Below are 22,416 nucleotides of genomic sequence, written 5' to 3' on the forward strand. Positions count from 1 at the left end.
CTTCTGAACTTCCGACGCTCCATAGGTACTTGGGGGTCTAGATGCCTCGGCCGACTCTAGAGAGTATGGCTTCATTGTCCCTGGTATGTTTCCAGACTGGACTAACAGACAACGCCACGATAACAGCGTCATGTTAGTGAGAAAATTAGGTTCACTACAGATCAGGAAGCTAAAAGCACATCAGCTGCCCCGGGATCGATCCCACGAATCAGAAGTGACCCCTTTTCAAAGTTAAGTTCCGAGAGTTAACTGCGATACTCATTGCTGCCTCTATCCACAACAGCATTCAAGACGCAGCTCCACCCAGGAGGGAGTTTCATCAATATAGGACCTCTCTGAACCTGGCTCCTAATACAATCTCCCTTCGGACATATCCCAATCCATGGTATACAAGGTAGTGAATGATATACTATGTCGACACTGCCCGGCCCCTTCCGGGGGCACGGAAATGATCAACAGACTCACAACAACTCGTCGCACAGACACCTCAACAACATAATCATGCGACGTGATACCAGAGGAGGTTAGTCAATTGCGAGGTCAGCCCCGGGTACATCCGGCGTCCCGTCCCAGGGTTCTAGGCCATTGCCCCAGCATATCTCCAGGCCATGCGTTGCGTTCCTTGGGTCGGACGGCAAGATCTTGGGCTCCCTCGGACATACTCTTTTCACAGTGACGGAGCGGCAATGCTCATTCTGGGAAGCATGTTGGGATGAGGAAAATCGCCCCAGTCCTGGAAAACGCACCAGGGGCTGCTGAACCAATGACCCACGTGCCTACGAGACTTTCCTTTGCTGTATACAGCGATGAGGCGACCCGCAGGATTAAGATGCAGTACGAACAGGTAGCCAGATCCAATGAATAAGTGACATATTTAAGTGATGATCGCAAACAGACCTTGGTCAGACTGTCATCACCTATTCTACTTCCATCGTCTATACCAACCAGCTCAGAACATGGAGGCTTTCAACCACGCTGAGATCTTAGGAACAACATTCGAGTCAACAAAGCGGTAAGTTCCACCATCATCCGTCAATCGCGTCTAACTTTCTGTTCCTAGCTATGCACACGTTCAACCTGTGGGCCTGGGCATCTACGGACTAGTCTGGTATGTCATATCCCGACATCAGTGGCGCTTGATGTTGATTCTAGGACATCAGTTCCGCCAATGACCTGCTATCTGGACAGCCGGTCGCGATCAAGAAAGTCATCAAGCCTTTTTCATCCCAGTCGAACGCCAAACGGACTTACCGCGAGACCAAGCTCCTCAAGCAACTACGTCATGAAAATGTCCGTACACCCCTGATCCGCCTGATGCTACTGCACCCGGTGCTCATTCCACCAGCTCATCAGCCTCCTCGATGTCTACGTTTCGCCACGGGACGACATGTACGTCTGTATCAACCCCCAAACCATGTGGCATGCTAACAGCGGACCAGGTACCTCGTCACCGAGCTCCTCTCGACGGACCTGAGCCGACTGATCAAACATAAGACCCTCGAGCCGCAGTTCGTGCAGATCTTCACCTACCAGATCGTGGTAAGCACCACATCGCGTCCCCATCAATCGCCCACCTCACCAGCACGTCCATCCTAATCCCATCCCCAGCGAGGCCTAAAATACCTCCACTCAGCCGGCGTCGTCCACCGCGACCTCAAACCCAGCAACATCCTCATCAACGAGAACTGCGACCTGAAGATCTGCGACTTTGGGCTGGCGCGCGTGCGGGAGGCACAGATGACTGGGTACGTCTGCACGCGGTACTACCGCGCGCCCGAGGTCATGCTCACATGGCAGCGGTACGGCCCGGAAGTCGACATCTGGAGCACGGGCTGTATCATCGCGGAGATGCTCACAGGCCAGCCGCTCCTGCCCGGGACCGATCACATCGATCAGTTCTACCGCATCATCGATCTGTTGGGAAGTCCGCCGGACGACGTGATCGAGAAGATATGTACCAAGTCGGTGGGTGCAGTGCAGTGCAGCAGCCCCTTGATAGATTAGACGTGCTGCTGACGTTAGGGCCGGTTTGACAGGCCGCGAACATAGTCCGATCCCTGGAGAAACGGGAACCGCAATCGTTCGTTAGGTTGTTTCCGAATGCGCCCCATGCTGGTAGGAGTGCCCCCTGTCAGGATCGTGTGTATAGGCTATTGACTTTGACGCGGTAGCGGTCGATCTTCTTGAGAAAATGCTTGCATTTGATCCGTGCAAGAGGATATCGGCGGAAAGCGCCTTGTCCCATCCGTTTGTTGAGCTGTATCATGATCCCACGGACGAGCCAGTTGCAGAGGGGCAGTTTGATTGGTCGTTTGATGGCGCCAATTTGACCATGGATACGCTGAAATATCTAATGTATGTCGTTTATCTGTTATATGGGTATGGGCTGATAGAAGTACAGTTATTCCGAAGTCTTGGACTTTCACGACCCGCAGGGGTTGGCTGATACACCCACTGACAGCGATCCGCCGACTATACCCCCCATCCCGGAGGTCGACTTTTCGGTCCTGATGGAGCCTTATAACGATGACAAGTCTGGGGAGGAGGTTACTGTTGTGCTTGATTCGTGGTCGGCAGAGAAGGAGAGTATTACACCGGATGGAAAGTCTGTTGAACCGAATGTGCATGTAGTATCAGAAGAAGGGCTGAGTCCACCTGCGCTGAAGGCCCAAATTCTTGATGAATGATACGGTTGGAAATCTGCCTAACATTCTAACAGGTTCAATTGGCGGAGATCTATTTTCGATGTGACTGATATCCCATATTTTAATATAAATACCATTTCACCCAGCGGGGCACGCAACGTACCAGGAGGACAGTCTGTTTCTGTCTAGCCCAAATGGTGCTCTATTTACCAAACGTGCAAGGCAACGAAGAACCGAAATACAAGGCCACAAATGGGGATGAACGCACGGAGCGAATATGTGAATGTGATGATGGATAGGCAGGTGGGGTATAAATGCAACGTAACAATAATACATGAGTCATTCGTAAAAGTGTCCAAGAGAATGAAATTGTGCAGAGGTGCATCTCTTTACACGGTCGTTGGGAGAGCCGGTGTTATGAGAAGTAAGTTGGCAATCACCGATTTTTGGTGGCTTTCTTCGCCTGCTGCCGGATCCGATCGTTTTCGCGGGCAATCAGCCGTTCAATCAGGTCCGGGGCCGGCCCCGAATGCTGATCTGACGACTGGGAGGTGCTGGTAACAAGGTATCCGCTCGCTTCCTCAAGTGCCAATGGGGTGACGGGACCGGGACTACGGAGAGGATCTAGACGAGGAGCGGAGGGACCGGGTGAGAGAGGCCTAGATGGGGCCTTAGGAATGGTAACACTGTCCATCAGATCTCGATAATGCCACACTGTATCTCTGGACCCGGAAGACGTGCGATAGAGGTTCTGACGGGGCTGACGTGGAGAGGGTGGTTGAGAGGAGAGATTTTGGGAGGTACCGGAGGACTGATAGACAGCGGGATGGAAGCGAGGGAGAGTGCCGAGGTGGAAGGCGGGGACGGATTTGGCAGTGTTTTGAGTGCGAGGGCGAGAAGGTTGCGGTGACGCGGGACGAGTGGTTGTTGGAGACATGGATGAAGAGACGACGGGGGAATAGAAGGTGGAGTTATCGGAACGCATTCTGGACGAGAGAGGGCGGGAACGACGGTGAGGTTGCCGACCGCCGTGGGAGTCTCTGACTGGGGGAAAGAGCTCCTCGCGATGGGCGAAGTAGTAGCCTTTGTCGAAGCGTCCAGTCAACGGGGTGACGGGGACGTCAGGGTCGTGGGGGATGGACGAGCGTTTCGGGATAGGAATCGGTCTGGAGACGGACCGCGACAGAGAGCGAGAGCGAGAGCCAGAGTCGAGAGGATCGGACGTTTCTGAGGCCGTCGGGGAGAAAGGGCCGGGAGGGGACGGAGGGTTATAAGTCGAGGAGGTGGCCGTCAATTCGTCCAGGGAAGACAGCGAAACGCGAGTGGGGTGACCGTGACGAGCGATGAGACTTTCCAACTGGTCATGGGCCGCAAAAGTCGGCGATGGATACGACGCAGGAGACCAGGAGGATGTTGTGAGATTGGCTGGGAGCACGCGATCAGAGTGAATCATACAGGGGAATGTCGGCCTCACACGTGTTCTGGTGGGGATGGAGGCCAATAGGGGAGACTTACTGTGCAGCAAGGGCGGCGAATGAAGGGAAGAGTAGGAGGAGGGATAGATGGACGGAGAGGAGGAGGAGGAAGAGGGAGAGGGAGAAGAAGACGGTGGAGAAGCCATGGCGGAGGGTTTATATTCCTCCTGCCTTGCTGGGTGGAGAGCGGTCCTGTACCTGGAAGAACCGTGGGAGCAGGCAGGAACAGGAACCAGGCGGGGTCTAGCTAGCAGATGGTATCTTTTAAGTGGTTTATTATGCGCATTCGATCCGTAGGATTATTCTTTATAGTCCCTACTTCTTGTCAGACTCTGTAATATTGAGATAGAATATCATATTCAAACAAGAAATTATAGCAGGAAGAGAATGCGGGGAAAATGGCGTCACATAACAGCCCAAAACGATGGCGTCATGGAGAAAACGCGGGGCTTCATGGCTTCCATACGGTATGTTACACCCGCCATACCATCCATTCCCGACCACCTCTCAAAGGGGAAACCCATGAAAACTGCCCAGGTGCGAGATATCTCATACATACCACAAACACTGTCTCGAGTCACACGGTGAAGCGACAGAGAATCGACCGGCGGTTCCGTCCTTCACCCTTTTGCAACATCCATCGGGTCGTCGAATCTTCTGCAGCAGGAATGCATCCAGAGGAACAACCTCTCAAACTACGATCCCGGGATATATACTCCCTTTTAAAACCACCTCAGCCGAACAAACCGGTTCTCCTGCCTGGCTATTGCAACCACACGCGGTAGAATCGCCTGACCAACACCCATCGACCTGACGAAGAACTGGATCCATCCCAAAGGCACCAAAACACTCCCACCCATGTTCCTCGTCCGTGGTGGAACATCGGTTGATCGTCCCGGACTGCTTCTACACGCTGACTGGCCATCGTACGAGCAGTGCAACCACTCAACACCAGACCTCTCACACCCCCTCTTCAGCAAGGGGCTGTCACTGGTTGGACCTCCTGCGAGTCATGCCCGTGGCTATGGAGTGGAAATGACTACGGCACGGTACGAGCGGTCTTCCACCCATCCAAGCCCCTTGGCACGCATAGTCGATCGTTGCTGCGAGTTAGACACAACCAACGATAGCTTCAAGATTTTATGATGTTAGTTTGTTCATCCTTCTGCTGCGCCCTAAGACAGATCATTTTTCTGCACGTTACGTTCTCCGTTTGTCTGGTCAGGGTAGACCCAAATGTGACGAACCAAAACATGGACTCCACACTCACGCCGCTGATCAGACGACTGGACCTCTCCACCATGACCAAATCCGGTTGAGTGCTCCGAATTAATATATTCTCCTCAATCTACCCGATCGCTCATCATAGTGGATCTTCCGATCCATGTCCGCAGAGGACCAGTAGTTCCACGCAGCATATGCCTCTATCTATCTACGTGGGTTGCTATAAGTCAGCCCTCTGAACTGCCTGCCCCCAAAACAGCTTCATCGAACCGGTACTTAGACGGACCTATTACCGCCCGTCCAGCAACAGTGGCCACGGATGTAAGCTGAGATATCCCTGACAAAGCATATTTTGCATCCATAGTCCCAGCTGCTGGAGGGTAGTGTCGTCAGACATAACGTCGAGTGAAAGATCAGTTGAAACCAGTGACGAATAGGTCATGCGTCCTCGGCTCTGTTACTGTCGATGGTGTAGAGCCGTTGTAATTTGGTCCTGGTGTTCTCCCAGTGTTCTCATCTCTATTGGCCTGGTCGTTGCGCAGGGACATTCCGCAGCTGATAGTTACGTGAGACATTTGTGACTACGGCGGAATCTAGTGAAATGATCGTCCACTGCCACCGTTTGGAAGAGAAATCCGACCAGTAGGCTCGGACATACCAAACGGTGGCTCCCATGACCTGCTCCATCCTGATTCATCAGCGAGGTTTGTCCCAGTTTCAACTGGAGGCAACGCCACCACACTGGTCCAAGCTCCCCGATTGCACTGCGTAGGCAGCGCCGTGTGGATGAACTGCCCTTGCATACGAAACCTCCTGCCAGGGCAAGTCGATGCCGGGAGGCAACGCGCTGACTCACTGTCCACACCTACATCTCGCAGCCATGGCGCTACCACATGGTATGACGACGCCTATTCTAAGTATAGCTAGCAGTCATCTGATATCCCAAGGGAAGAGCCAATATCAGGTTCATTGTGTATTAGATCCGATCACTGATCATGGTAAAGACATAATCTACCGGTGACCAATAATCCTCTTCGGCTCATACAACTCATCGATGCTCTGAACCTCCTCCGCAGTGAGCTCAAAGTCAATCGCCTTGACCGCTTCATCCACGCGCTCAATTTTACTCATCCCCACAATGGGAGCTGTAATGAATGGCTTCGACAAGCACCACGCAATCGATACAGTCGCCATTGACACCCCGCGCGCGTTCGCAATCTCCTCGATTTTCTCGCTAATCTTCCGATCTGTGTCCGTAAACGGGGCACCCATGAATCCATCTCCGAGGGCATCGCCTCTCGACGTCTCCCTAAAGGCCTTCCACGGCCGGGTCAGGAACCCCATCGCCACAGGACTCCAGGGGATGGACCCCATGCCAAACTTCGCACAGGCGGGGAACATCTCACGCTCCTCCTCGCGATAGATGGCGTTATACAAGTTCTGAATAGAGATGAACTCCGTCCAGCCATGCAGCCGCGCCGTGTACTGGTACTCAAGCAGCTGGTGGGCAAACATGGACGACGCGCCGATATAGCGCACCTTACCGGCCTTGACGACATCATGGAGGGCCTCCATGGTCTCCTTAGGCGGCGTGTGCGGATCGAAGCGATGGATCTGCAGTAGGTCCACGTACGGCAGCCCCAGCCGCTGCAGACTGGCGTCAACGCTCTCGAAGATGTGCTTCCGGCTTAGCCCGTACTGATTAACGTAGCCGGCGTTGTCGCGCTCTTCCTCCGTCATGCTGAGCGGCTTCTCGCCGTTACGCCCCACGGGCGCCCACACTTTGGTCGCGATCACGATGTTCTCCCGTCGCCAGTTGAACTCCTTGAGCGCCCGCCCCAGGATCACCTCTGAGTCGCCGCCTGAGTACACGTTTGCCGTGTCGAAGAAGTTCAGCCCCTGTCGGTAGCAATGGTCCAGCACCGGGAGCGCCTCGGGTGCCGGAAGTGACCAGTTGAATTGCGCGCCAGGGGCGCCGTAGCTCATGCATCCGACACAGATCCGGGAGACCCGTAGGCCGGTGTTGCCGAGTTGAACGTATTTCATGGTTGATTTGAGGGTTCAGCCGTGGGTGAAGGGGTTGTTGCTGTTGGAAGGGCGGGTGAGGGGTTAAATATGCATGTCTGCTGCATATGTATTTCTAAGCAGGACCAGTCACAATGCTTACGAAGTAGTATGTACAGCTTCTGGCGCCGGTGAGGACACTATCATATTTCCGTGTATTACAACATAATCGGAGATAACACTCGGACATTGGGGAGTTTACATGCTTACACTTTCCGCTCTAGCTTCACCTTATATGCCGGCAACGATACCGAGGCAGCCTTTCCATCCTCCACATCGAATACCAGCAAAACGGGCGGGATATCACCGTACGTGTACGCATCCACTGTCACCCAGTCGTTGATGCTGTAGAAATCCGAGAACAGGCCGGCCGATGGCATCCCTGCGACATCGGTCGTTGTAGGCGTGTACGGTCTAAACGCGACCTGGCCGGTCTCCCCAGAGAGCGGGATGGTCGGGACGAACTTCGACCGGGCGCTGATGCCCAACCCGGACAGATGAGGCAGCACGTCAGTCCCATTGCTGATCCATGATGAGAGCCCCAGGCCCGGCGCCTCGGTGGGCGACTTCTGCACGGACAAAGTGATGGAGGAGTTCAGGTCCTCCCGGGAGGAGACGTAGGTCCCTGCAAAGTTATCCTGCGCCTCGAGGACGACCTGGTTCATGAGCTCGGGTAGAACGGCTTCCGTCACGACATCGGCAACAGCGGCGGTGCTGAACGTTCGCGAGGCCTGAGTGCTGCAGGTGATAATGCTGAATCCGGCGTCAAAGTCGGGCAAGAGCACAAGATAGCTACTGTAGTAGCCCGAGTCTCCAGATTTGGTGTAAATATCGGTGACAACGCCGGAGGTGTGAGTGTAGCGGTAGATTTCCCAGGGCGCGCCGACTGAGTACCGCAGGTGGGAGGTGTGGCTTTTTGGCTTCATCCAGCGACGGGTCTCCTCCGCCGAGAGCAGGGTTGAGTTGAGCAGGGCCACGCCGAACTTTGCGAGATCGTTGGTGGAGCTGAGAAGTCCTCCGGATGACGTAGCGATGCCACCGTCCTGCGCGACAGAGAGGGCTGGGTCGCCAAGGATCACATATTTGGAGTAATCGGACTCCTCGGGGGGTGAGGACCGCGATGACTCCATCCCGAGCGGGTCGAAGATGCTCTCCTGGTACAGCTGGTCAAGCGATTTACCGGTTAGGTTGACGATTGCCTGGCCCAGGAGGATGAACCCATTGTTGGCGTAGGAAGGGCTAGCCCAAGGCTGGAAGACCGGGTAATTGTCGGCGATAGACTCGGCAAACTCGTTACCATCGCATAGGTCCTCCGTTGCCGCGCACGTGGGGATCACGGAGGGATCGGTGGGATCAACTGGCGGTAGGCCATATGTGACGGGATTGACATCGGGGGTCACGCTGCTGGAGTTTTGGGCGACCAAGTAGTTGAGCAGGATATCTAGCGGGGTGTATGGGATTGACCCACGAGGAATGCCCCCAATCTGGGCGGCAAGAGCACTCACTGTGACTTTGTCCCACTGGACATTCGTCGCAGGGTTCAGGCTATCTCCTTTCTCCTGGATGAAGTCGGCGAATTCGGGGAACACGTCTGTGAGTGGCCGCTCCCAGTCCTCTGGTTTCAGTTCAAGTAGGCCCGTGAGGACGGTGAATACTTTAGTAGCACTTGCGATGTTATAGATGCTGTCGCCATCCACCTTGTGTACGCCCATACTCGAGTTTGCAACCTCAGGGCTGGTATGATGGTATTGCAGGCTGGATGCATTGCTGTCTCGAACAGAGAACATACCAACGGAGAAGGTCAGGTTCTTCAGCGCCGCTGATTGGGCTGTGGCATTGGACTTGCTGAACAGCAATTTGTCGAATGTGGCGGTTACATTGCGCCAGCTGGAAGAAAGATGGCTTTCTCTGGTGCTGAGGTACCGGGGAGCTGGGTATACAGGAGTGAGAAGACCCGCATGTATACCTGTTGCGCACACTGCGGCGAAAACAACGGCCTGTTGGAATACGCGCATGTTTGTGGTTTACCACTGCAACGGACAGCACGACCGGTGTTATTTGATGATGTTCACGCCTATGATATGAGACGATTCGATGAGACATTCTTATAATCTGCGAAAGACGACGTCAAATGCAGAGTCTTATTCCAAAAGGGGAAACACGCTGCGCCGGCGAGGCAGTACATCGTCGAGACCAAATCAAATAACTAACGTATTCGGTAAACGAGATGGCCATGTAAGCGAGATGGCCACCACCCGCAGATTTCTGCCCATGGGCCAAATACTATGGCCTTTATCAACCACACAATTGCATTATTATATAAAAACTAATTACTAAGTGGATTAGGGCATCTAACTCTAGTATGTCCCCGAATATGGCAATTAGAACACTGCGGTGGAGCTCGTACGCGTGGCCCGATTGCAGAAAGCGCTGGGTCTATAGAGATAGAATCCTGAGCTTCCTGAGCCTCATTTTCACGCTGGAATCCCTCCTGACCTTCCTGAATAGTATAGCCTTCAGGCATATGACGCTGCCTAGTAGAGCGTCTCCGCTTTTGAGTCTGTTTCCTATTAGAAGCGCGTAAATCACGTAGTTCTTCACGTGCAAGAACAAGCTCATTAAGATGTAATTCATGGCCTTTTATAAGCTTATTTAATCGCGCTTCTAATGAAGGAATAGGACTCTGAAAACGCGTTTTAAGCAGCTTTTTCACTGTAGATGCCTGCTTTTCTAGCTGCTTGGCGTTATATGGTGTTTTAGGCGCTGAATCGGTTGATTGACTGCCTGGTGGTGTAGGGGTCTTTAGTTGAATATTCAACTTATTAAGAACCCTCTCAGGATTGTATGGAACTAAGCCAGCTGCTGCAAAGCTATTCCGAATAGTCTCTGCTTTAAAAGCAGTGTCGCGAGCTGCAGGAAATGCCTCCAAAAAGTTATATTTATCAATATGGTTGACGCCTGTACGCATAAGCTTTTCCACTAAGCCTCTATACGCGTATTTTAGCGGTGCAAAATAGCCTATATCTAAAGGCTGCAGGAGATGAGATGAATGAGCAGGCATGCAGATAGGAATAATATTATTCTTACTGTATATTTTGTCGAATTGAGGCGTGAGATGGCTACCATGGCCATCAAGAATTAGAAGACGGTATCTCCCAGTTATACGACCAGTAGTAGCAGGAATAAAGAGATATTGAAGCCAGCGAAGCCCGATTTCATCAGTAGTCTATCTATTAGGACTAACTTCGATGCGTGAGCCGTGTGGAAGCTTCATATTTTTAAACTATCCCTCTATATGAACCTTGCCTTTGAAGATAATGCATGGCGGAAGCACCTATCCGGTAGAGTTGATACACTCAATAGAAGTAACCCATTCCCGATTACCTGGCTGTACGAGCGGTGCTTTTCCATAGTAATCAGCTCTAGTAATCACTTTAGCAGTGGCTACTAGGCCCATAGCGAAGCCAGTTTCATCGAAATTGTAGATATCCTCTGGCGTAATACCATGCTGCATTATAGTGATTTGTACACAATTAAACCACTCCTGAATTGCCTTTGGATCTTCGCATTTAGCGCGCCGGTAATCATATCGTCTAGAAAAGTATGATTTAAGCTCTTCATGTCGATTAGTAAAGTTATACACCTATTTCTCTCTAACTGTTTGAATAGGTGTGGTATCGCGCTGAGCAAGGAGAATATTAGCCATATCTTATACATGAGACGGTCGGGGAGGGGCTCCACGTTAAATTAAAGAGAGTATCCATCGTATAAGCGATTCTTCTTCATTTTGAGTTAATTTATAGCTGTTAGCGGGTGTTTCTGAGCGTGTCGATATACCGCTTAATCAAAGCTGTAATATTGAGCGAGGGATATTATAAATACGCGCTGCTTCGCGGATACTGCGAATCTCTTGTTTTTCTAAAGCAGAAATAGCTAGTAAGATTCTTCCCTCTTGCTCAGCTAAATTTCTTGCATTTTGACGCGCTTTTGGAGGCATGGTTGGTGGTTGAATTAGATATAATTTTAGACGCGGTCAAAAACGCGTGTTGTGGCCATCTCGCTTACATGGCCATCTCATTTACCGAATACGTTAGTGCCGCTGATTAGCTAATCAGGTGCTGTTTCTGTGCTTGTCGCGTCCATGATCGTGGGCCTATTGAATGGCCGCCTGATATGGAGCTCTGTCGTCACCAAACTAATCCTTATGTGGCAGAGAGCATGGCCAAGAAGCAGGGTCCTTGGATGATTGCCGTGTTGTGAACCCAAAATGAACCAAATCTGACAGAGGCGATGCCAAAGGCTATTTCCTCTCTTGGCGGTATCGTGCGCTAGGGTTCTATTATGCGGCTGGACTTCATTTCCTGGCTTATTGGCCAGGATGATCCTAAGAATTGTCTCCGCCGAGTATGATTCTGCCTCGTAAGTATATATGAGGGTTTATTGAACTCGTTCCTGACTCATACAAAACTGGCGCAAGGTGTTTTCAGGCACCCGAGCCAGCGTCCATGGATATGCACGAGTAAGGAAATGACATGGTATCATCACTAGCACTGCCTCTTCTGTGTGCTCTTCATGCAAATATACAGGTTAATTCACAAAGACAATTGCCCTCGACCTACCCAACAACACCGCAGAAGCCATTGTCAACGGGAATGCAGGCTCCGTTGATTAATCTGGACCCCTTACTCGATGCTACAGACAGACACAGCTCCGCAACATCGTCCAACTCGCACATCGGGGCCTTAACCGCCCCCATCAATTCCTTCACCTTGTTCATTCCATCCTGGTTGATGCCTGACATGAAGGCATCGGTGATGTTGGTGTTCATGCCACCCATCATCAGCGCATTGCACCGGATTCCCTGATTACCATAGAAGGCCGCGGTGTTCTTAGTCAGTCCGACAAGGCCGTGCTTACTAGCGGTGTATGCCGCGCCTACGTGGATGTCAGCAATCAGGCCCAAGAAGTACCAAAGAGGGAAATACGATAAAAGCCAGAAATAGACATACCAGCAGCCCAGCCAGCCTTACCCGCCAACGAGACAATGTTGATTATGCAGCCTTCATGAGTGGACTGTTTCAACATATCCTGAACAGCCAACTTGCTCAGAAGATACGGTGCTGTCAAGTTGACAGCCATCACCTTGTTCCACAGATCCTCATCCAAATCGCCGACAGGATCAAACCGGTCCATAATGCCAGCATTGTTAACCAAAACGTCGACCTTCTGGAACGTCGCGGTAATTTCATCGAACAGACCCTGCACAGCCGTCGCCGAAGTAATATCCGCCTTGATCGCCTTCAACGGCCCCCGACCTGCAAGCTCATCGGCAGTTTGCTGTAACCGCTCGTCGTTCACATCGCAGATGACCACGTTGGCGCCAGCATCCAGAAACCGGGTAGCAATCGCTTTTCCCAGACCGCCGGCCCCACCGGTGACCAGGCACGTTTTCCCAGACAGCTCGGACATTATGAGAGATTTGATGTGGCCTTCCAACAGTTTATGGGGGTATAATGGACCATTGAGGTGGGAAATCCATCGAGGTTTTTATACGAGAAAAGCGGACTCCTGAGGAAGGCTGACCAGGGGACGTATTTCCTCCGTATCGCGCCCCTCAGGCTAACCGAAGTGCCAAAATACTATGGCATTTTCCACGGAATCCCAGCATCCGCCTCCGGGCCCAAGCTGGAACCAGCACGGGAGGTGAATTGCTCCATTCAGATGGAGAGCCGTTGGCCAGTGAGAGAGAACGTGGAAACTGCCGGCTGCTTGGCCGGGCTCGTATTTGCGTATTCGGTCAGGTGACGCGTCGCAGCGGTTATGCCTGAGCATTATTTATACCGTCCTTATGCATCCCAGACGGGCTGGAGAATTGCCTAAGTATTCTTCAACTATCATAGACCGAATGAAGGTTGGAATTCAGATGTCCCAAATTTATAACCGCTTCTAAATTCTCCTTGCGCGCTAGAGCCAGTATGACAGTCGCATGGTTGGGGCACCCTAATGTGCAGAACATTGAAGGATTCTAAACCGGCAATAAATAATAAGCCATGACAAGACAATTGAATAGATGAAATCAGTAAGGTGCTTTCGCTGTTTTGACGCCTAATAAGTGAAGAGTTACTTCATGTCATCTTCCTATAAGCTTGGCCACGCTATCTCAGACCCTCCATTAGGATATAGTTTATTATCTTTTAATAACAGCCAAATATCCTTACATCCAGAGTACTCATACACCACTAAAACTGCCAGTCACGCGGCTGACTTTCAATAGCAGCATTCATACTTTTTACAGTTCGAAATACCTCCATCCGAATTATCGCCTGCGACACGGGTTGATTCAGCACAAATGCATGTCCCTTTGGAGATCTTCCCCCGGATCCTGGCGTACATGGTAGACACACTGATGCAGGGTCGTGAAACGAAAGACTGAGGATAGTGAAGGCTCTGTTGGAACAGAGGGCTGATCCAAATGCATTCTACGACGGGACTTCTAGGACACCATTTGCAGAAAACATTGGAGCAAGGCGGTGTGGAGACAGCAGCCTTGCTGTTAGAATATGGTGCCTATTCCCCATGTCAATATGCTGCCTCGCAAGTAAAAAGGAACAAACATCTCTCCGTTATTGCTCTTTGCTGGGGGAATACGCCAGAGAGGACTATTTCGACTTCTGATTAGAGAGGTGTACCGTTCGGACAAAAGAGGGGAGAATCGGGATAGTCCAAGAGATGTTCTAAAAACTAGGGTTATATGAGAGTGAAGTGAAGGAGCTAGAGGCTGAACACATGATTATGCAAACGGGGTAACCAACTCAGAGCAAATGACCATCAACAAACAGAGGGGAGGGCGGCCCGTTCCAGCAGCATATCAACGTTTCTTCGGTGATCTACATCAGCAAAGAAATACCCGAAAGTGCATGAAATTTCGGCATATGCAAACTTCGGTACGCCCTGTGAATGGCATTTACCAATTGCCCCACACAACCGGGCAAGGGGTATTTCTGTCTGAGGCCCCAGCCTAGAGAGGATTCTATAACCTCAATATATATTACTGAAGTAATATCATGGCCAACTCTTGCCCAAATTCAAATTCGATATCCCTCCGCGAGCACCAGCCCCACGACCTGGACTGGATCATATCGCGCCACGGAACCCTCTATGAGAACGAATATGGTTGGGGCTCGCAATTCGAAGCTCTTGTCGCGCAAATCACTGCCGGTTTTAACAAGAACTATGACCATGCTTCGGAGCGTTGTTGGATTGCAGAAGAATCTCCCCCGTCCCTGACCGATCGGCCCAACGCGGACCCTAATGCTTACTCTCTGGGAAGCATTATGTTAGTCAGAGACCCAGAATCGCCTAAAACAGCCAAGCTGCGGCTGCTCCTGGTAGAACCTCGCGCGCGAGGTCGAGGTGTTGGACGGGCCTTGATCCAGCAATGCATTCGGTTTGCCCGAGAGGCTAGGTATGAACGAGTGGTGCTATGGACGCAAAGTGTGTTGGTGTCGGCACGACGGTTATATCGTGCGGAAGGGTTTCAACTATTGAAGCAGGAGGAACATGAAGGTTTCGGAGTGAAGATCACTGGGGAATTCTGGGAATTGATATTGTGATTCCATTCGGGACTCTCCGTTCGTGGGATTGGCGCTTCCCAGATCCAGTGACTTCGAGATACCACCGAATAAAAATCAAAAACATCCATGCCGTGGCCGGATACTATATTGTTTAGTGAAAGGCTACCGAACTATTATCTATTTTTCTGATGTAAAGGATACCTATCTTATCGTCCGTTCCTCCGCAAATAATGGAGCCATTCTCCACGCCAGGTGACACATCGTAGGATACACACATTCCCTCCTCGTCCTCTCGACAGGGCAAGTCGGAATCATGCGCTCTAGTATCCGCCCTTACTAAGTAATTAGACACCAATTGACCATACAATCCCAATATCTGAATATCGGCACGCTCCCCCGATTCGTTCCCCCGCAAGCACAGCTCCACAGTCTGTCGCGGAGACTTTCTCGTTTGGGAAATGCCTCATGTCTATCTATCTTATCGTCTTCAAGCTTTCTCCTACGCCACCGAAGTGACGGTTCCTCCATGGGGATGTTTCTCCCGATGAGGAGTTGTTAATGCAGCTATGGTAGGCACCTGCTGCCTTAAATCCGCAACATCCTACTCCCACCCAGGCCACAACCTCTACCGATATATTACTGCACGGTATACACAAGCAAAATGAAAGTCGAGCCAGGCAATGAGCAGGTTTTCTCTAGCTCAACGGAGGAGGATGCGCGACTGGAAGATCTAGGTTATGAGCAAGGTGAGTGTCTTGTACTGAATCACGAACGCCTCCTGACTCCCTTTCTCAGAGCTCAAAAGAACTTTCGGTCTGCTGGGGATGATTGGATTCAGTTTTAGCGTTGTAACTTCGTAAGTTGTCAACAAAGCCCTGAGTTCTCATCATATGCCTAATCCTGCCAGTTGGACTGCGTTGAGTGGTGTGTTCATCGTCGGAGTCACCTCAGGAGGGCCTCCCGTCATGGTGTTTAGTTTTATCGGTGTCAGTCTCCTGACGCTCGCGGTTGCGGTTCCGATGGCGGAAATGTGCTCCATGTACCCAGTAGCAGGAGGGCAATACTCATGGGTAGCGGCTCTGGCCCCTCCAAAGATCGCACGAGGTCTTTCATACGTGAATGGATGGTTCATGATATTCGGTACGCTCTCCGACTCGAGGTCCCGACCAGGATAGAATGCCGCGGCTAACACACAATACAAGGTGTGCTTGCTATGGGAGCCACAAACAATTCCATCGGCGCCAACTTCGTCCTTGGAATGGCCAATCTCGTCTTCCCCCAGTACACTATCGAGCGGTGGCAAACCGTACTCGTTGCATACCTGATCGCTTTCATGTCCACGGCCATTAACATTTGGGGAGCCCATATGTTGAATCGTATTGCACGATTCATTCTTATCTGGAACATAGGATCATTCCTCATTACAATGATTGTGATTCTCGCCACCAATGACCACAAACAGTCGCCTGCATTTGTATTCTCCGAATTTCAGAACTTCACTGGCTGGGGTCCAGCAATGGCTGCCATTGTGGGTATTCTCCAAGCATGTTTTGGAATGTGCTGTTACGATGCCCCGTCGCACATGACGGAAGAAATGAAGTCAGCCTCCAAAGAGGCCCCCAAAGCTATCATTCTTTCTGTCGTGCTAGGTGCAGTCACAGGTTTTGCGTTCTTGCTCACGCTATGTTTCTGCATTGGTGAGATCAATGCCACTGCGAACACCTCCACAGGCGTACCTGTTATCCAGATTATTTATGATTCCACAGGCAGTAAGGTGGGGACCTGCTTCCTATCCAGTATGATTGCCGTGATTGTCATAGTAGCGGGAAACAACATCCTGGCCGAAGGTTCAAGGAGTATCTATGCATTTGCGCGTGATCATGGTCTCCCCTTTTCTAGCCAGCTGTCAAAGGTTCAGACGAAGCACAAGATTCCCCTCAACGCCATATTTCTCACTTTGGCCGTACAACTGGCCTTGGATGCTATCGATTTTGGGACCACCACCGGGTTCGAGACTGTCATTGCCATTGCTACCGAGGGATTCTGTAAGTCTAACCCATCGCTAGCTACGCTTTCATTAGGTAAGATTACCACTAACATCATCTAAGATGTCTCATACGCGATAGCCCTTATTAGTCGTCTCCTCGGCTACGCAACGGGCCACAACCCCGTAATGAAAGGCCCCTTTGCATTGCCTCAACCCATCTCCCTAGCTCTCAACATTCTCGGTCTGTTGTTTCTGTTATTTGCCGCAATCACATTCAACTTCCCTACAACATACCCCGTTACTAAGAACTCTATGAACTACACTTCCGCTGCGATTGGGGTCATTGCTGCCATCAGCTTTGTAACGTGGGTTACGACTGGTCGGAAGCATTTCACGGGCCCTGCTGCGATGCAGATGCTGAATGGGCGCGCTAAAGAGGGTCATGGAAGTGGAGATGTTAGTGAGAAAAGTTAGTAGCGCATATAGATAGCTCCCTATCAACGGCAATGGAGCTTTATTTATTTTTCATTGAATGCTTAAATGATGATATTTAGCAGTAATATATGGATAACCATGACTTACGAGCTTGAGGCTCTAGAATGCCAAAGCTTACTAACTTCAAGAAGAGAGAAGTTAGGGTACGAAAAAAGGCAAACGAGTAACTTTGAAATTAAAATCATTAGCATATGGATTGCCATGACAGGATTTATACGGTAGATAGTGAAACTGATGTTCTTGAAGAATATAAAAATGATACACGCTTTCAAACAGCTTCCTTACGATGACAATATAACACAATAAGACCATATTGCGTGGCGAATTTTTTAGTCATTTCTCCTGGATTTCCTCAGGGCACATCAAGCCCTCCTTTAGCTGACGTGAATCAAATGACATCGTATCTATATTTACTGTTACCCTCTTTTGACCCTCACCAGCCTTCCTATCCGTAGGCTCGACAAACGGTGCTGAAAACACAGGAGGCAATTGCGGTCCTCATACTCTCGACGAGATCCACTTCCACAGGCAATGGAGAGAAAACCTGGCATATGAAGGGGCGCGCTATTGATACTTGGCATGGAGGGTGCTGCCTCTCAGGTCATTTCGCTTTGCAGGCAGCAGTTAGGAAACCCCACTTTCTGTCCTTCCCCAATTCTGTTTGCGTTGTCGAGTAAACAGGATGTATGGGCCTAAATCCGCATCTTGCCTTTGACAGGACCGACTACGAATGTGCTATATGTATCCCAGTTGCACTATTCTGGCTTGGCTAGTCTGTGAAGACATCCATTTTACCCGTCAGCCCTATGATGCCGGGGTTTTCTTTGGATGTAGCTTTCTTTTGAGACTTATGGCCCTCCTCAACTACCTAATTGCTGCGTATAAACAAGTCCATGCCTCTGCAAACGCTGCTGATAGCACATTCCGATCAATCTTTGCCATCCGTCTCCCATTAACGACCACTCCTATCTATGCCAGTCTGGGGATCAATTGGGCAAGCTCTCTGCTGGGTCTCTTCTCCATCTCTGTGGCAGTAATATTTGTGCTTATTCGGTATGGGGCGTGGGTTCAGGATAATACATCGTTTGCTCAGCAGGGAAACCAGGGGGATATATTCATCAAAGCCATTAATTATGACGCAACGAGAGATAGAGGTCAGACCAAGGCGTTCACTGTATATATGGCATACATGTGAAAATAGTCTGTTGATAACTACGGCAGAGCCCAGCTTTGATTCAAGTAACCCTCAAAAGCGCTCCAGAAATGCAACCTTCCCGTAATTCAAACCCTTACCTAGACACGGATTTTTGCTCAGTTATATCATGTGGTCCATACTTCAAAGGACCACTATTGTCCTCTCCGCTTGTCAAATCCCCGTCTGAAGAACACAGAAGCTCTGTAGGAACAAGTAGAGTCTATGTACATGCCCAATTCATAATATATCCAGAATTATCTAGCCTATAGTTTGCTCACTACGTCTCGCATTCTCCTTATTTGCCTTGTTGCAGTTATAATCCTTCTGACTGTTAAATGTGGTCATTTCCAGTCCTCTATTCTCTGCAGTGGCCTCGGCATTGCCTTTGCATTTCACAAAGAAACTTAAGAAATCAGGACAATATTTTTTCACTTCAAAGCTGGTCAACCCAGGGCCAGCCATTTTCAGATACCCCGTAACAGTCTTGCAGGATTCCAATGGATGACAAGTACCAGCTTCAACGCATAGCTTGCTCTCGATGACATGGATAATTGACCACACGCCGCTCATTGCACTTAGAGGAGTAGCTATGCAAATCTGCTCAATCTGGTTCTCGCTCAAATTATCTTCAATATTACCATGGCCCTTGCATTCTCCATTCACTGCAGCTCTAGCTTCTAGAGCATTGGGTTGGTAGGCAGGCGTGCTAAAAAGGTCGTAGACAGTTTTGTTGAAGATACCCAGCTCAGCTTCTAGGAAGTCCATTCCATCATGGGTATGATGCATGTCGGTTGTAAAGCTGGCGACAAGCTTGAGGTCCTGGTCCAAAAGCTTTTCAGCGTGCTCCTCAATCATGCTGTGCACGTTTGCGGGGGGCATCATGCCATAGTGCTTTACGGCGCTTGCAGCAGAGATAGAGAGACAGAGAAAAGTTGTCAAATACATCTTCGATGTTGTTATGGAGCGGTATATTGTTTGGAACAAGGAACAGAATAATTTCCTGAGAACAAACTTGGTCAAGTAGGAAAATGTTGAAGGAGAATGATGATGATGATTCACAGGAGCGAAGGAGCATTAGTTCCTGGCATCATCGCTGGTCAGATATCTTCGCCTGAAGCACATAAGTAATATACAACACCCATTTCCCTCCTATTTTGTCCCCCGCAGGCACAGCTCTTCTGGAAGTCGCTATCTGATCGCTTTCATCTCTGACCCCTCTCACTTCTTTCGGCCCCCGTATCGGCTGCATCGGGGTTGCCGCGTTGGGTCGACTCAGATCATGATAGGAAGATAACCCTTATTCCAATACACGATGGAGTACTCCCATGATCGGGCTCGGTTTCCTATGGAGCGTTATGTCTGGTGCTCTTGGACAAATTATCTGGGATTCTTAGCCAACAAACGGTGGATAATATTCAGCGGAGACAGAAGGCTGAGAAGCGATTGGCGTTTCGCCTACTATCCTAGTAGAATCTGCATCTGCGCCGCACGGCATAATTGGCCTCAGCTCTAGTTGTTTCTTGTAGTTGGCTCAAGTAATGAACTGTGAGTTGATTTACATGTCAAGGTATACCGGTGGCGGAGGATCCCCGTGGCCCAAGTGCTAATCAATCAGGGGCTTGAATGGGTAATTAGCCGCCGTTATATCCATTGTCCGTCTTGTTACTTCGGCTCAAACTATTATTGGGAGTGGCTTGTGTGTTATCCCATGCATTAGTTTGACGCTAGATAAATAAGCTAGCTGGGCAGGATTCCGCTCAGTTCCTTAATGAGGAAAGATTTCCAATTGAGTGTAAGACAGAAAAGCAGGCTAGTGGGCACATGGCAATTCATGCTCTCAGGTCTGGAATGCCTTGTCAGTGCTTTATGCCAACTGGCTTCTCCGTAGTGTTGGGCATACGTATCCAAGGCTGATTCCAGCTCGAAAAGGCTCACATTGACCAGACATCTATTCATTATGGTCGGTTAGCTAGCGGCCGAGCATCTTAACACCCTTAAACTAAGCGTGCTTCTTTCTTCCTTATGAGAGAGATAGAGAGAAACCTGTTCTCTCAGCGATGCGTTTATGAAGGCTATCTGCTACGAAAGATCCGGTCGGGGATTTTTAAAAGGCTCTTGAAAAAGACTATCAGCGAAGCCCAGACCGAGCGCAAGAAACAGATATAATAAACATAAAATATTGGAATACACTCCTGCTCCTGTCCGGGACAAACAATATGTTTTTTGAAACAAAAACAATCTAGTCCATTGTGTAGAATCAAGAGCCCCTTGTCCCGAGTACCCATCAAGGATTAACGAGATTATAACGGACCTGATCCAATTGGAATCCCCGAGTAGTCAATGCAGACTCTGTCTTAAGCCACAACATTGCCAGTCTTTGCCAGTATAGTCCTTGACTAATGCTCAGCCAGTTTGGGGGCTGCTAGTTCTCATCATCGTCACCTCACATATTTTTCAAACATGACTCATGTATCTACACCTCTCTATACCGGTCGTACAAGGATTGGGATAACCAAATCATAGAACTGATCAACAAGTACCGGAGAACACAATGTTCATCGCACGCGCCTCGTGGAACCTTGCCCAAAATAAGGTTGGAAAGATTCAGGCTAACGTAGCCAGCCACAATCACCAACGCCCCTTTTTCTAGCATACGCCTTGAAAAGCTCATCTGAACGGGATGAGAAGGATCGGATTTTCCTGAGTATTCTGTCTTCATGTTGCGATAGATGTCAATGTAACACAAGTAATACAGTAGATAGGCCTGGTAGGTTAGCTCAATGTGTGTCAACCTTCAAGATATATGTGACTGACTATATTCTGCAAGTATTTATACCAGAGTCGGTGGTGACGGATTACGTGAAGACTAATGAATGGGAGATGTAAGGGTCCGGGGGGTCGGGGTTGTTTCGCAGTGACGAAGAAGACATCGAATTTTTCGACATGATCGAGGCACAAAGGAGGTTACGGTCGGAATATAAGCCATAGCCCCATGATCGTCCCTCCTCCATGGATTACGACATAAACTGTTTCACCCTATTACAACAAGATATCTAATGGTGCACATCCCCCGTTGGCTCGTGCTTGTCTGCGGTTCATCCTTCTCGCCATTTATTTATGCATTTAATATGACCCCGATGTCTCTGCCTCGGCGCTTATTCCAAGGCTATGTATGGCTGCTTGTTCAATGGCTACTTACTATACTATAAAAACTCTCCTTCCTATGCAGATCATAATTCCACACGTCACTCCCAAACCCCGCTTAAACAAATAACCTCCCCGAGCGGTCATCATACTGACCTTTGATGACCACCAGCCGCTCATCGTTTCCCCTATGTAAGTCATTCCCTCTATATAACACATAACCCTCGTTTGTCTACGCCCTATACCCAGCACCTATTCCCTTTATCCCGTCCTAGTTACTCTCTTATATCACTCCGCTCCTACCAAAATTGCCTAACTTGGTTACCTGTGTTTTTCGCGGACGCTCTATAGTATATAATATACGACGTACTTATACGCTCTCCACCACGCAAACTCTGCGGGGTCTCCACCGACCACCCCAGACCGCCATGAAGCCCGATCACGAGCGTCGCACCTGCATCAGCATCCTGTGAAACGAGCAGTGGCAGGCGGTTTAAGTTAGTAGACAATCTATTCCATCTAGGGAGGGTGCATAAGCTCACGCCGCCCTAGCAACCGGCTGGTTATAAGACAACGGGCACCGGCCACCGTGCTGGTAAGCGCTTATGGGTGG

At 50.1% G+C, this 22,416-nt stretch overlaps 8 protein-coding genes across 8 annotated transcripts; 3 read left to right on the forward strand and 5 right to left on the reverse strand.

Annotated features, from left to right (window-relative positions):
* Positions 1–956: 956 nt before the first annotated feature.
* Positions 957–2,834, forward strand: BDV59DRAFT_192343 (mitogen-activated protein kinase HOG1; the record flags this gene model as incomplete). The annotated part of the gene is made up of 10 exons (XM_073692033.1): positions 957–1,012; positions 1,061–1,108; positions 1,161–1,290; positions 1,346–1,389; positions 1,440–1,539; positions 1,609–1,965; positions 2,037–2,115; positions 2,172–2,355; positions 2,402–2,437; positions 2,792–2,834. The coding sequence occupies 10 exons, from the start codon at positions 957–959 to the stop codon at positions 2,832–2,834; spliced, it is 1,077 nt and encodes a 358-aa protein (XP_073549158.1).
* BDV59DRAFT_10940 (uncharacterized protein) lies at positions 2,822–4,359 on the reverse strand. The gene is made up of 2 exons (XM_073686582.1): positions 4,161–4,359; positions 2,822–4,070 (listed from the first exon to the last, which is right to left on the reverse strand). Exons 1-2 carry the CDS (start codon positions 4,264–4,266, stop codon positions 3,082–3,084), a joined length of 1,095 nt encoding a protein of 364 aa, XP_073549159.1. The 5' UTR covers positions 4,267–4,359; the 3' UTR covers positions 2,822–3,081.
* A 1,996-nt stretch (positions 4,360–6,355) lies between these two features.
* BDV59DRAFT_207060 (NADP-dependent oxidoreductase domain-containing protein) lies at positions 6,356–9,749 on the reverse strand (the record flags this gene model as incomplete). The annotated part of the gene is made up of 2 exons (XM_073694921.1): positions 7,820–9,749; positions 6,356–7,325 (listed from the first exon to the last, which is right to left on the reverse strand). The coding sequence occupies exons 1-2, from the start codon at positions 9,421–9,423 to the stop codon at positions 6,356–6,358; spliced, it is 2,574 nt and encodes an 857-aa protein (XP_073549160.1). The 5' UTR covers positions 9,424–9,749.
* A 1,992-nt stretch (positions 9,750–11,741) lies between these two features.
* Positions 11,742–13,212, reverse strand: BDV59DRAFT_175407 (SDR family NAD(P)-dependent oxidoreductase). The gene is made up of 2 exons (XM_073689252.1): positions 12,418–13,212; positions 11,742–12,343 (listed from the first exon to the last, which is right to left on the reverse strand). The coding sequence occupies exons 1-2, from the start codon at positions 12,875–12,877 to the stop codon at positions 12,024–12,026; spliced, it is 780 nt and encodes a 259-aa protein (XP_073549161.1). The 5' UTR covers positions 12,878–13,212; the 3' UTR covers positions 11,742–12,023.
* A 1,260-nt stretch (positions 13,213–14,472) lies between these two features.
* BDV59DRAFT_200751 (GNAT family N-acetyltransferase) lies at positions 14,473–15,021 on the forward strand (the record flags this gene model as incomplete). Its single annotated transcript, XM_073693654.1, has 1 exon — positions 14,473–15,021. One exon carries the CDS (start codon positions 14,473–14,475, stop codon positions 15,019–15,021), a length of 549 nt encoding a protein of 182 aa, XP_073549162.1.
* A 622-nt stretch (positions 15,022–15,643) lies between these two features.
* BDV59DRAFT_207062 (putative GABA permease) lies at positions 15,644–17,443 on the forward strand (the record flags this gene model as incomplete). Its single annotated transcript, XM_073694922.1, has 5 exons — positions 15,644–15,728; positions 15,778–15,838; positions 15,890–16,122; positions 16,185–17,027; positions 17,091–17,443. 5 exons carry the CDS (start codon positions 15,644–15,646, stop codon positions 17,441–17,443), a joined length of 1,575 nt encoding a protein of 524 aa, XP_073549163.1.
* A 1,474-nt stretch (positions 17,444–18,917) lies between these two features.
* BDV59DRAFT_200753 (uncharacterized protein) lies at positions 18,918–19,538 on the reverse strand (the record flags this gene model as incomplete). Its single annotated transcript, XM_073693655.1, has 1 exon — positions 18,918–19,538. The coding sequence occupies one exon, from the start codon at positions 19,536–19,538 to the stop codon at positions 18,918–18,920; it is 621 nt and encodes a 206-aa protein (XP_073549164.1).
* A 1,512-nt stretch (positions 19,539–21,050) lies between these two features.
* On the reverse strand, positions 21,051–21,587 carry BDV59DRAFT_175408 (uncharacterized protein). Its single transcript, XM_073689253.1, has 2 exons — positions 21,474–21,587; positions 21,051–21,423 (listed from the first exon to the last, which is right to left on the reverse strand). Exon 2 carries the CDS (start codon positions 21,376–21,378, stop codon positions 21,133–21,135), a length of 246 nt encoding a protein of 81 aa, XP_073549165.1. The 5' UTR covers positions 21,379–21,423; positions 21,474–21,587; the 3' UTR covers positions 21,051–21,132.
* Positions 21,588–22,416: the final 829 nt, after the last annotated feature.

This window comes from Aspergillus ambiguus, assembly GCF_047715705.1.
Source record: "Aspergillus ambiguus strain CBS 117.58 unplaced genomic scaffold BDV59scaffold_10, whole genome shotgun sequence".
In the NCBI taxonomy this organism is placed as follows: domain Eukaryota; kingdom Fungi; phylum Ascomycota; class Eurotiomycetes; order Eurotiales; family Aspergillaceae; genus Aspergillus; species Aspergillus ambiguus.